The sequence below is a fragment of the Rhinolophus ferrumequinum genome, chromosome 4, assembly GCF_004115265.2.
Source record: "Rhinolophus ferrumequinum isolate MPI-CBG mRhiFer1 chromosome 4, mRhiFer1_v1.p, whole genome shotgun sequence".
In the NCBI taxonomy this organism is placed as follows: Eukaryota; Metazoa; Chordata; class Mammalia; order Chiroptera; family Rhinolophidae; genus Rhinolophus; species Rhinolophus ferrumequinum.
The window spans coordinates 57701228-57715588 of NC_046287.1; the positions used below are offsets into that span (position 1 = coordinate 57701228).

At 37.8% G+C, this 14361-nt stretch overlaps 1 protein-coding gene across 3 annotated transcripts in view; it reads left to right on the top strand.

Moving 5' to 3' along the window:
* The window catches only part of INTS10 (integrator complex subunit 10), a 30399-nt gene that overhangs the window by 1050 nt on the left and 14988 nt on the right, over positions 1-14361 (top strand). For all 3 annotated transcript variants that reach the window (XM_033104217.1, XM_033104218.1, XM_033104219.1), the window contains exons 2-12: positions 3-70; positions 1860-1963; positions 2668-2807; positions 4331-4412; positions 4916-5056; positions 5485-5656; positions 6119-6288; positions 7596-7729; positions 11936-12089; positions 13436-13518; positions 14177-14329. In XM_033104217.1, coding sequence (XP_032960108.1) covers positions 3-70; positions 1860-1963; positions 2668-2807; positions 4331-4412; positions 4916-5056; positions 5485-5656; positions 6119-6288; positions 7596-7729; positions 11936-12089; positions 13436-13518; positions 14177-14329 — 1401 coding nt within the window. The remainder of the gene's footprint in view (positions 1-2; positions 71-1859; positions 1964-2667; positions 2808-4330; positions 4413-4915; positions 5057-5484; positions 5657-6118; positions 6289-7595; positions 7730-11935; positions 12090-13435; positions 13519-14176; positions 14330-14361) is intronic.

Consider the following 14361-nt stretch of genomic DNA (forward strand, 5'->3'; position numbering starts at 1 on the left):
AGTATGAGATGTACACCATCGAGCGGAATGCAGAGCGGACTGCCACCGCCGGGAGACTGCTGTATGACATGTGAGTGGGGACTCTGGACTTCGACTTTTACTGCACTGGAGCTCTCGTGAGGTTTTGTGAAGTGGGCGTTGGGAGCAGAGCTTCGGGTTCATCTACATCCCTGGTGCCTAAAGCTTACGTAGTCATGAGTCTAGTCCTTCCGTTAATTGCTGACATGTCTTCTGCAGAGAAGTCTTTTTATGTCTTGTGTTAAAACTTTTCTATCCAAGAATTTATTTTATTTTGGAAATAATACATGTTCTTCGCAAAAAAATGAAGAATAGAGAATAAAAAATGAAAGTCCCTCTTAAACTCAACCAGAGTTAAGTTTTGTGTATACAGTGAAGTCCTCAAGTCCTGTGGTGGATAGGTTCTTGGAAACTGTGACTTTAAGTGAAACAATGTATAAGGAAACCAATTTTACCATAGGCTAATTGATATAAACAAGAGTTAAAATTCCTAGATGTATTTCCATTCACAAAAACATCACCAAACTTCTAAATAAAAACCCAAAATACTTCTAATATTAAACATTGAAGTAAATGTGAGCTATATATACATTTAAGAAAGATTAATAAAAACAAGTAAGATAATTGTTTTCCAACTTGCTTCTTCCAGTTCAGTGACCCCAGTGGCCAGAGCCTATCCCAGCAGCTCAAGGCAAGACCTGATACCCTTCCAGTGCAGGGCACACTCAACACCCACGCACACTCAGACTGGGACAGTTGAGACATGCCAGTTCACCTTTTGTGCATATCTTCGGGATGTGGGCGGGAACCAGAGTACCCAGAGAAAACCTACACAGACAGGAGGAGAATGTGCAAATTCCATGCATACACTGGCCCCAGCCAGGAGTTGATTTTTTTTTTTTCACATCAATGTTATATAATAAGGAAATGGCGTTATTTGAGGAGCAGCTGTATGTGTATACATATATACACAGTACATATAAATAGATTTTGGGGGGAGAGAGGGATTACAAAGCGAGATCATACTGCTCGTATTATTCTCTAGTTTGCTTTTTTCAGCCACTGTAATGGACCCTTTCCGTGTTAGTAGGTAGAAATCTTTTTCATTCTTTTTCATGTCTCCATAGTATTTCATAACCACTCTTTTTACTCTTTTTTAGATAGTTTCCAGTTGTTTGAAATTATATTCAGAGTGTCAGGAACACATTGGTCAAAAACATGTTGGTGTTTTTCTGTAGAATTGAATCTTAGACATAGATTTTCATAGTCAAAAGGAATGTACATTTTAAATTTTGATAAACTATCAAATTACTCTCCAAAAATACTATTCCGATTGATATTTCCACTAACAATGTATGAGTGCCCATTTTCCCACCCTTGCCAACCATGGATATTATCAGTCTTATCAAATTTTAATTTTTGCCATTGTGATAGGAGAAAATAGTATCTTGCTATTTAAAAAAAATTGTGTTCATTGTATTAATAATAACACTGGGTATCTTTTCAAATGTTCTCTTTAGCTATTTGTATTTTTTCTGTGATTTGACTTTGCTAACTTTTTCTTTGGGTAGTTTTTTTTTCTTGTTGATCTTTAGGGGTGCTTTACATATTATGGTCACTTGTCTTTTCACTTATAAAAACCTCTAAAGACTTGTGAGTACCCTCATTTTCCTTAATTAGTTTTTATTTTTATATCTTTATTTTGGTTTGTTTTGGTACATCTATGTATTCATTTGGAATAAAGAAAAATGTGTTTCTATCCAAATGCTAATGTTTTTTATTTTTTGGATATGTATAAAATCTTACTAAATTTTAATTTTATGCATTCATTTTAAAACTAGGTTTGTGAATTTCCCAGATCAGCCAGTGGTGTGGAGAGAAATCAGCATTATTACATCAGCACTGAGGAATGAGTCACAGGATAAACAAACCCAATTTTTAAGAAGTAAGAATGGAGTGCCTTAATAACTTAATGGTATATAAATTGCCATTTCTGGAATACCAAGTTAAATAGAGTAATTTCACACAAAAAAGTCACATCTGTGGTATTGGTACCCATATGTATGTTTTATTCTTGGCAACTGAAATCTGTACAAATGATGTCACTTGGTCCCTTGAGCATTTGCTTAGAACCCTGTAAGCTTCCTAAAGGATATGGATTTATCAGTTAACACAGAGAACAGATATATTTTTAACAGGTTTTACAATAATCAGAAAATATCTGTAAATTAGGCAGATATCCACAAAACAGAAGAGAAACTTTTAATAATTTATGACCTTTCTTTAAACCTTTACTCTGTGTTGGTTGCTATAGCCAGTCAAAAATTTCAAATTCTGATAAAAAAGAAAGTAGCCCATTTAGATCGTTTCAACTTACACAAGTTTATTTTCTTTATCTTAGCCAGCAACAGGCACTGTTGTGACCCTTCTCCTATATCATTCTTTTCTTCTGGATCCAACAAGGCCTCCATATGTTTTATGGTCATTCAGCAAATGTCTTGTGCCCAATACTATCTGACCCAAAAGCCTTCCAGGTTATAGGTGAAACCCAATTTATGTTCTATATATGAAAATGCCTAACTTCCACCTTTGCTTCTGTATGGTCTTTCTGAAAGAAACTTATTTTAAAATTAAATGTGTTGTGTACAGGTGTATTTGAAACTCTTCCTGGTCGGGTCCAGTGTGAAATGTTACTAAAGGTTACGGAGCAATGCTTCAACACATTGGAACGATCAGAAATGTTGCTTCTACTTTTGAGACGCTTCCCTGAAACAGTGGTGCAACATGGGGTAAGATGTGAATCTTTTCCTTTTTCTAAAGAGAAAATAAAATTGATCAACAAATTCATCAGTATGGTTAGGAGCTATCATATATATTATTATAAAGCAGAAATTGTGAGGAACACCGGATAAGATTGAACTTCACTCAAGGAATCTTTGTCAGTAAAGCTAAAAGGATGACACTGTTATCAAACTTTATAAATTTCTAGTAGAAGTTGTCTTATCAATGTAAGGAAGCAGTCACCAAGTTCTGACAGTACAATCTGTAAAGTACAGTAAAGTTTTTGAAAAATAATCTTATTCCTCTGTATTCAACAATGTGTTTGAATTTAAATGAGAGCCATAGTTCGTTTATGGTCTTGACAGATATGTTTCTCAGATGCTTTTTCCCTTGGGACACTGTTTTTCCTCCGTTCCTCCCCTTATATCTGTAATAAGTATTGAGTGCTACTGGCAGGCATTGGAAAGTGTTAGGAATCTCCTATTCTCCGCAGACCCCTTGAGTACACAGATGAGGAGGAAACTGAGTCTTAAATATGTTAGTAACTTCCCATAGCCAGTAAGTGGGAGAATCAGGATTCAAATCATTGGTCTTTCCTACCTCTTCCTAGCTTCTGGTGGTCACTGACAATCTTTGTCATTCCTTGACTTGCAGCTGTATCTGTCTCTATTGTCACATGGCCTTCCCTGTGTGTCTGTGTCCCAGTGTCTTTACATGACCTTCTTATAAGGACACCTGTCGTTAGATATAGGTCTCACCCTAATGAGACCTCACCCATATGACCTCATCTTAACTAATTGCGTTTATAAAGAGCTTACTTTTTTATAAGATAAAATCTAAGGTCACCTTCTGAGGTTCTGGATGGACATGATTTCTTGGGGGAACACTATTCAACCCAGTACACTCCCTAATCATTGCTCTGACTTCTAACTTTCTGTGTTATGTAATCTTTCACATCCGTTGACCGCCAACCTTGTGCATCCCAAATGGTCAAAAGGAAGCTACTCAGACACCTTAGTAGATTTTGATAAGCTAACTTTCTACGATGCTGGGGCATCAGTAAGGGAAAAGCGGCCTTAAAACTCAAACAGTTATGTCCAGCCTAGCCCAGGCTGTATGACTGGCTACTCTGAACAACTCTTGAAAGTGATAAGTTTTACCTACATAATACATCTCGATTTGGAGAAAAAGTTAGTTTCCACATTTCTTAGAAAATCTCTATATCTCCATTACCATTCTAACTCTAGTTCCAGTGCTTCCTTTAAGTTTTTGTTAGCGTCTTAATTTTACTAGGTCTGAGGAAAATAACTGAGATAAAGTGATCTGTGTTCAGGTGAATCTGGGGTTCCCTTCTGGGCTGTGTTGCTGATGCATTCTTTGTTTCCTAGTCTTTAAAATGAGAATATTTGTGTCTCAGGGAAATTTGAGTGTACAAACTATGTGGTGAATTAAAAAAATACCCTGTTTCTTCAAATAATTCTGACGTCTTAAACTGGAACACATTTAAATGATTCATTGTATTTTGAATCAGGTTGGCCTTGGGGAGGCACTGTTAGAGGCAGAAACTATTGAAGAACAAGAATCTCCTGTTAACTGCTTTAGAAAATTATTTGGTAAGAAAAATTGTATTTTGTTTTAATCCCTTATGGTAAGTAGAAGATGTGGGAATAAGCACCATTTCAGGGATCAGGTCATTTGTGGAAAACATAGGACTTCTCACATTATGGAATTTAGATCCTTGTTTATGTTTTTTAGTCCAGAAGGCATTTCAAATGACTTCTAAATTTATATTATGTATTATTTGATACCTTCCAAAGAATATGTGTGACTATGTATTAAAGTATGAAATGTAATAATAAGCAAACATCTGAATTACCACCCAATGTAAGAATTAGACCTGTACCCACAGTGTACAATCCGCTTGTGTCCCCCTACTGCCTGTATCTGCCGGTGTCCCTCTGCACTGCAATTTTAGAATAGATGTGCCATAAGGGTTTTTTCCCAATATGTTTTAGGTATTACATTAAGTGAACTCTAAAATAAATTTTGTTTTTGTTAGAATCCTAGGGCAGACAGGTAGCTTCATTGGTTTTTTTCTTATTTTTCTCTTCAACAGTTTGTGATGTCCTTCCTCTAATAATTAACAACCACGATGTTCGATTGCCTGCCAATTTATTATATAAGTACTTGAACAAAGCAGCCGAATTTTATATCAATTATGTCACTAGGTCTACTCAAATAGAGAATCAGCATCAAGGTAAGTGGGAATCGCCTAGAATTTTGTTTAGACAGACTTTAGTAAAATTGCAAAGTCAGAAATCCTTTATCATTCTGATTATTCTCTGGATACAGACCAGTTTGATAGTGTTTCTAAAAGATGGTTTCCAGAAGAAAATACTGTAGTTAAGAGATGAGATTTTTCTGGAACCGATTTTACCCTTGATTGAAACAGTCAGTTTGCTGAACTGTAACGTAGTACACTGAGCTTCATACATGTGCCACAGCTCAAAAGTCACTTTCTGCTATACCAATGGCCAGTTGTGGGTCCTTGAACAAACACATAACATGTTGAGTTTCTATGCTCTTGCTTTTGAATGGGGAGTCAGACTTTTTTCCCTCTATCAAATACCATATAAATAGTAAGCAGAAATGCTAATTGTAGGCTACTTTTTTCCCGCATCTCAGGTGCCCAAGAAACATCTGATTTAATGTCGCCGAGCAAACGTAGCTCTCAGAAGTACATAATAGAAGGGCTGACTGAAAAATCATCCCAGATTGTGGACCCTTGGGAGAGGTTGTTTAAGATTTTGAATGTTGTTGGAATGAGATGTGAATGGCAGATGGATAAAGGAAGACGGTAAAAAATTGTTCATTTTTAGAACTGCCTAACAAATCTTTTGCTAGCATAATCTCAGTATCATAAAAAAAAATAAACACTTTTTAGAGAGCATCTAATGTATAGGTACATCTCTCTTTGGGCAAATTCTGTAACACTCAGTATCTATGTAAAAGAGGGTGATTTTTTCCACTTTATTAAAAGATTCACAACGGAAGTATGAACTATTAAGATGATGTTGAGTTTGAAGTACTCCTTGGTGTTCAGAGGAGAGAGAAGCCATTTGGCATGTTTATATCATGAAATCTTAGTCTGATCACTGCTCTAATTCAGAAGGGGAATTTATATCCATATGCAGACACAAAGAATAATTTCACATGCCTAGAGCTACATTTAGCGGCTCTATTGGGGCATTTCTCGAGTAGATCCTTTGCTGACATGCCCAGAGTAATTAAGTAAGTTTCATCCTCCTTCATCTTTCAGAAGCTATGGTGATATTTTACATAGAATGAAGGATCTCTGCAGATACATGAACAACTTTGATAATGAAGCTCATGCAAAATATAAAAACCAAGTGGTTTATTCCACCATGTTGGTCTTCTTCAAGAATGCATTCCAGTATGTCAATAGCATACAGCCATCTCTCTTCCAAGGTTGGTTTAAGAATTTTAGAGTGTCCCAAAATACTGGTCTCAGCAAGGATGGTGAGGAAGATGAAAATGTTTACCTTAACATTGTTCTTAGATCCAGTGCTTTTTAAGTTATTGTTGGTTATTTTGTAAGTATATACTCATTAAAAATTTCTGTATCAAAAGATGAAGTGGTACTATGAAACTAAATACAAATATTGAATGCCTTTACTTTAGAAAAGCAACAGATGTAGCAAAGTATTGAAGTAGATTTCACAAAGACTTTGCAATAGACAAAGATTTTAAAAATAATATATATGCATAAAAACTCTAGAAAATGTGAAAAATAGAAAAATAGGAGAGGGAAATCTCCCATCATCCTTCCAGTATTACACAGCCCTCATTTTTGTGTATTGCCTTACAGTCTGTCATATATTTAGATTTGTTTAGAATTTGTAACCATAATGTATGTGTAACTTTGTAGCTTTACTCTTTTTGGTAATTTGATGATTCCTGAGCATTGTAAATTTGTAGATATATAAGAACAAATAAGAGGAAGTCACTTTCACTTGTAATACACTACTGAGGGAGAAACTATTAACAATTTGGTGTATATCTGCACAGTCTTTTTTTGCTATACATACGAGGTCTGACAATTAAGTTCGTGAACTCATCCTAGAAAAGGTGCTACATACCTCAGTGCTGAATATCACTATGAAGCTATGCACTGGCGCCAGCATCTAGTCTATCCTTCAAAGCAATTGTGGAACTTGTTTTCTGGAATGACCATCAGAGCTGTCGTCGTACTACCCTTGATGTGCCAAACGTCATCAAAATGTCTTCCTTTCAATATTTCCTTTATCTTCAGGTAAAGAAAAGTCATTGGCGGCTAGATTAGATGAGTAGGGAGGGTGTTCCAATACAGTTATTTGCTGACTGGCTAAAAACTCCCTCACAGACAGTGCCGTGTGAGCTGGTGCATTGTTGTGATACAAGAGCCATGAATTGTTGGCAAAAAGTTCAGGTCGTCTTTTTCATGCAGCCTTTTCAGCACTTCCAAATAGTCAACTTGGTTAACTCTGGTTCAGTTGGTACAAATTCATGATGAATAATCCCTCTGATATCAAAAAAGGTGAGCAACGTCGTTGCAACAAGTTCACGAACCTAATTGTCAGATCTCGTACGTACTTGTTTGTTTACCTAGTTGGGGCCACACTGAACATATTTTTAATGACCTATATTTTCACAACACTTGAGTAAACTTTCACCTGATATTAAGTATTCTTTTCCTTGCTGCATTTTTAAGTGTTGGTGTTTTCCCCCATCCATAGGTCCTAATGCCCCAAGCCAAGTTCCACTGGTTCTTCTTGAGGATATATCAAATGTGTATGGTGATATAGAAATTGATCGTAATAAACACATACATAAAAAGAGGAAGCTAGCTGAAGGAAGAGAAAAGACCATGGTAATCCTTTCTGATATGATTATTTACAGATTATATGTTTATGGTTTGCTAGAAATTAATCTTTGTAAAATATGGCTTTGGAGCTAAACTGATAAAGCTTAGATCTTTTAATTATAGAATATAATTACTATATAAACCAGTGGTTCTCAACTAGAAGTGATTTTGCCTCTTTAGGGACATTTGGCAGTGTCTGAGGACATTTTTGATGGTCAGCTGGGTGGGGAAGAGTTGCTATTAGTATGGGGTGAGTAGAGGGCAGGGATAGTTGCTAAACTAATTCTACGATGAACAGGATAGCCCCCCACAACAAAGAAGTATCCAGCCCCAAAGGCCGAAAGTGCCGAGGTTGAGAAACCCTAGTATAAGTTATTTATACCTCTTTTCACTGAATGGCAATCAGTTAAATTTAAAAGGCAAAACCAAGCAAACTACAGTGGCTATCTAGAGCAGGGTGCTGTGAGTACTGGTCTCAGAATGGAAAGTACCTGGGCATTCAGGGTAGGAAATAATTATAATGCAGGAGAGATGGTGGAAAGGTTTTACGAAAGAGGTCAGATCAGCCTTGAAGGATGAATAGGGTTTTGTCATTTGGAATTGAGAAGTAGATTTTTGTTGAGGGGATAGAACCATCAGTCTTCTCATTTGCCCAGGCAGCTGACCTGTGCAGGACCCTGATTTCCAAACTTTTTTGTAGAGCAGGGGAGTCCTTTCTTTCCGTGAAATCTTTAGTGGAAAGCAAGTGTGTAATGTGAAAGTGGAGATATGAAGGGCCCGGTAGTAAATATTTTAGGCTTGCAGGCCTTAGGATCTCTTGCAACTACTCAGCTCTGCTGTTACAGCCGTAAACAACGGTAAACAAATAGTAAACTGGCCATGTTCCAATAAAACTTTATTTACAAAACAGGGTTTGGCCTGCAGGTCCTAGTTTGCTAACCCCTGCTCTAGTTGAAATGCCCAAGGGGAGCCTGGAGTCTCACCCACTTTTTCCCCGCTTCTCCTCTCCCAGTGTCAGTCCCCTTAACCTCTCTTTTTCAGTCCTTGAGTAACATTTTACTAGACCCTGCCATGATGAGTGATGTACCGTAAGATCAGTTTAATCTATAAATGTCCATAGATGTCTCTATAGACTATATAATATAGTCTATATTATGGATTGGAGCAGGGAAGATATAGCTATTCTGAATGTTTGTAAAGTATTAACCCTTTTAACAAACTGTTTCCTCTCAGTAAAATACATAAGTGCACAATTTTGCAAATATTTCAGAGGTTGACAGGTTCTTTGAAATCCGACCATGAACCCCAGACTGAGAACTCTGTGCTCAACAGGCTTTCCCAGATGCTCTCTGTCTACTCTTTCTTTCCTTCTTTCCTGACATTCCCAGGGTGGGTAACTCTCGTTTCTGAGGGGGTGTGGTATATCCAGGAACTTCGCATTAAGGCCTCAGACACCTCTTTCTTCGATAATAGGTTGCATGTTACTAGTTTTAAATATCAGCAATGCCATGTCCCCGTATGTTTCAGTATATGTGACATAGCCCATCCATCCATTTCTCTGTCTTACACTTCCTCCATTCAAGCCATCCCAGTCTCTTTCCTGGGTCATCAAATCAGCACCTTGTCTCCATGCTTTCATTCTTGATCTCCACAGTCTCTCCTCTACCCAGCAGCCTGAGTCATCTTTTTAAAACATGAATCAGACATTCATGCTTTACCACCTCTGATGGCTTCCCATCACGCTTGGAATAAAATCTATGCTCTGCACTTCAGCTTCGAAGCCCTTGCCGAGCAAGCCCTCGCACGCAGCAGACATGTTGGTCTCTGTGCTCCTCTAGCACTGTGAGCCAGTCCTGCCTCCAGCCTGTGCCCCTCGCAGTGTGCACAGATTAGAGTGCTTTTCTCTGCCAGGCTGGGTTCTCCTTCAGTTCTCAGCCCAAATATTTCTCCAAGTCCTCCCCCGAACGCCCATTGAAAGCCATCCAGTTTTGTCTTTTTATTACTGTTTTAATTCCCTGCATAGTCCTTGTTGCTGTCTGTTTTTCCTTTGTTGTTTGGTTGGTTTACTGTCTGATCCTTCACCAGAAAACAAGCTGTGTGGGGCCAAGGATATGTTTGTTTACCGCTGAATCCTATGCCTCAGAATAGTGCCTGACGCACACAGGTTTCAGAGCCTGAGCCACAGTAGACATTCAGTAACGTCTGGTGAGGGAGGGAGTGCCCATTCTTCTCTCAGGTTTGGCATCCAGGCTGTGGCAGCGCTGCTTAAACCTGGCTCACATGTTCCTTTCCCTTTTTCACCTCTCTTGTGTCACCTACCATGCTCTGCTCCCATTCTCTGGCCCTCCAAGCTGTCTGGGGTTTCCATCCATCTTTGTTTTTGCTCTCTTAACTGGTTTCATTGTGCTGGTCATTCTGTCCCCCAGTCTGCCCCCACCTGAATGCAGGTCCAACCAGGTCTATTTGTGCGTTCACAGCAGAGGACATACTTGATGATCCATGAGCTCAACTCACAGACGTCTTGTTTTTCTCATAGTATTGGGGTTTTTTAAAATAATCTAGCATCTAAAAATTAGGAGACTGCTCCTAACAGTCCAGATGTCTGACTTCCCTTTAATAACTATAATATGTGGTAGCGCTGGTCCCTGATGGTGGCCCACAACTGGACTGGGTGGAGGCTGTTCACTTCAGATGGGCACCCAGCCTGATTCCCCTGCTCACATGACATGCCAGGCGGCTGGACGGGGTGTGGCGGTTGGTCCTCTCCTGTCGGTGATATGTTCCTACCCGCACACACTCCTGTGTGTTCCCTGCGGCCAGGACTCTTGCTTCAGAGCACCTTCTCAGAGCTTCAGAGTACTTTTGCATTTCAAAATCAGTTTCTGGAAATTCTACGAACTGTTTGGAACTGCACACTAATCCCATCACATCTGAGGTCCCTGCCATAAACCCCTGGTCTCGTTTTGAGGCAGGAATGTTTTCCAATGAACACACCATTCATTTCAGTATATCTTACTAGATTGCCAACACGTAGCAAGCAACAGGACCCTGATGAAATAGGATACCTGACGGGTTTTGATTGTGAAAGGGACCTGGGTGTGTGTCATTCCTGAGGGAGGATAAGAATAGGAAGCTAAATGGTGAGGCAGGGGAGGGTCCTCAAGCGTCAAGAATAGCAGGTGAAGACTAAGCTCTGAAAGTATGGGAGAAAGGTGGGTCGTGGGAGGGAGGTGCCTGGTTTTTCTGAGATTAGCTTGAGGAGTGGCGCTTTTAGCTAAAATATTTGTACATATTTATAGATGATCTTAGTGGGTAAAAATGTGCAGGGAGAACTTAATTTGGGCCATTGAATTAATAAAAATGACCTCGGTGGAATACAAGATTTAAGAATTTCTTAGCAAAATAATATTAAGTGGAGTTGTTTTAACCTTTACTGTTTTGTCTTGGTTTGTTTGACAAAATGTCTGACCACACCTAGTGACATTTACAATAGTAGCCTTTCTTTGAGGTCCTCTCTTTTCTTTGGTTTTATATTGAGGTGAAGAGCAAGAAAAGTAGGAATCTTTTTTTGTAAAATACAGAGGGCATTAATAGTAGATAAGTGCAACAAATGTGATTCCTGGCTGGACACCTTGCATTGCGGGAGCAGAGCTAACGAGGGGGTGACTATTAGTTATACGTATGCAGTGAACAAAAGATAAACAGCAGTCGTTTCTATGAATTATTTCTCAGGGGACTCAGGCTTCAATTTTATTCCATTACATGACAAACTGTTATTTGGAAGCAAATTAAATAATGTCACATATTGGGAAAAAAGTAAACTACAAAGCAGGTTCTACTTAATTAAGATGTATCTCTGAATATAAATTTTTAATTTTTGGCTATTATAACATTGATAATGTTTTTAAATTATTGGAAGTTTTAACTCTGTAACTTCACTCTGAAGCCAACATAAGCTTAGAATTTACCATTGGAGAAACATAAACTTAATTTTAAAAGTAAAACTTGTATGTGTGAGAGTGAAAAGATGAAAAATTTATATTACGTTTTAAAGCTAACATGTTAAATTACCAAAAAAAAATGTATTCTACTCATGATAGTATCCTTTGATATAAAATCCATATAGTAACCCGAATTGGCAGCAGTAAACATAATGTTATGGTATATGATTATATTGATACTTCAGTCACGTTCTTCACGTTCTCTAAGCAGAGTTCAGATGATGAGGACTGTTCAGCAAAAGGAAGGAATCGTCACATTGTCGTCAATAAAGCAGAACTTACTAACTCAATTGAAGTGTTAGAAAGCTTTAAATTGGCCAGGGAGAGCTGGGAGTTGCTCTATTCCCTAGAATTCCTTGACAAGGGTAAGAATATGCTTGTTGTGTTAGTGCTGTTTAATTTTTTTATATAAAATCATTCTAAAAAAACATTATTCTACTTGAAATGCTAAGTCACTGGTGGCTAATTAAATTGATTATAGTAGTTCACACCTAGGATTCTTTTTGAGCGAGATATGTAATCAGTTATTAATGTTCAAATAACGATTTACCTCTTAGCTTCTATCCTAAGGGTGTATTATAAACAGGGTTGGGTGAAGTTTGAGGGGGAGTTTTGGGTCTTCCATAATTTGTATCACTGACCGTTTTGGAGGGTTGTCTGTTTTGTGCTTTTGTTTTTGTGTTGGGGGGGGGGGTGTATTTTGTTTGCTTTTATTTATTCTGTCCTATGGCTTTACATCTTCCTTAAGCCACATGTAACAAAGAATACAGAAGGTAATGATATTTTTATCTGCGTTAATTGCACAGCTTAAAAACCTCAAAATCCAAACGCTACAGAAAGCCGTTTTCTTTTCAGTATAGATAAGAAACTACAGGGAATTTTATCTGTATAGTACTGGGGGTGCCAAAAAAATGTATACACGTGACTTGGATTCATCTTTTATTATCGGTATATATTGAGTATTACAGTGTTAATACAGTTTTTTCCTTTAAAATATGTATGCATTGTTTTGGCACCCTCTGTATGTGAACTATTAAGTATTTCAACATTACTTAGAAATCACTAGCACTTCACTAACCAGCGTATTTTTACTGCACTTTGGAATCCAGGCTCATTACTTTCATTTAGCTAGTAGACATTCATCTGCTGGTCTGCTTCTGTCACATGCCTACACAGAGCCCTTGGTCCGATGTGTCATGTCATATTTTCTACTTAAACATAGCATCATTCAGTTTCTCCGTGTCACATCCAGAATTGTGAACTTGTATGTGACTTTTGGAGGGGATTTTCCCTTTTGTTATAAAGTAACATTTTAAAAATGACTAAAAGTCTTAGTAGGGTCATGTATCTATTATTTTAATTGAGTGAAAATAAAGTAATACCTTTTTCTGGGGAAAGCAGAGTAATTTAAAAAAATAAATGAGATAATATGTGAAAAGCATTTTGAGCAGTTCTTGGCATATGGCATGTGCTCAGTAAATGTTGGTGCCTAATAAAAATATTGCTTGTGTTTTACTGATAAGTATTTTATGTTCTAACTTTACATATAATTGAAATTGTAGACCATCGTTTAAGAAATCAAAGTCTAAAGTTACTCTCCATTTTTTGGTAATTTGTCTCTGACTATTATTATCTCTTGCTGGGTTTGTTAGTTTTGTTTTCTGCTTTTGTGTTACATATTTTGGTAAATTTGCTTTGAATTCTCACTCAGAATTTACAAGAATTTGTTTGGCATGGAAGACGGATACTTGGCTTTGGTTAAGAATCTTCCTCACTGATATGATCATCTATCAGGTAGACTAATGCATGTTTTAAGTACCTGTGTCTTACACAAGATGTGTATGTCCCTTTTGTGGATTATTAGTCCATGCTCTGAAGACAGATGTTACGTCTTCAGTGGCAGAGGGATTATGATCCACTTTCATTTCAAAATAACTCCAGAATGACAAGCCTGCATCTTGTGTTACTTTTGGTGTGTCCAGTCGCACTGCTTTATAAAAGTAAGATTTTTACTTTTTAATAAAAGATGAATACTTCTTAACCTTACCCCTTTCTACTCTGGTGGAGTCTGTCTGCCTTGCTGTGCTGTGCTTGAGCTCCTTATACCCGAAATGGAGAGAGCAGATAATTCACTAACGGGATGGAGAACTTCCAGCTTTTGTTGTTGAAATGGACATATTACTGCTTCCATCTTTCATAAAGGAGAAGTGGTATTAGGAGTAAAATATTTGTGAAGAAATGGTGTATTCAAATGTACTTTATCAAAGGGCTTCCGTTACTTTATTTAGTCTTAAGAATTAAAACCAGAAATATTTGCTAAGTCTCATTTTTTGTCCTAGATGATCAAGCAGAGGTACCTTATTTGTAGTTGTTTGCTAGTTGCTTAAGTAACTCTGGAGATTCATTTTTAATGGCAGTGTTTTTTCTCTCCTTGCTGTGATGTCTTTCTAAGGGTCAATATAAAAAGGCAATAGCCAGCCTGCATCATTTAGCAGCTCTCCAGGGATCGCTTCCTCAGCCACAGATCACAGGACAGGGGACCTTGGAGCATCAGCGGGCCCTCATCCAGCTAGCAACTTGCCACTTTGCTCTAGGGGAGTACAGAGTGAGTACTGCGTGCCCCGCACGGGACCCTCA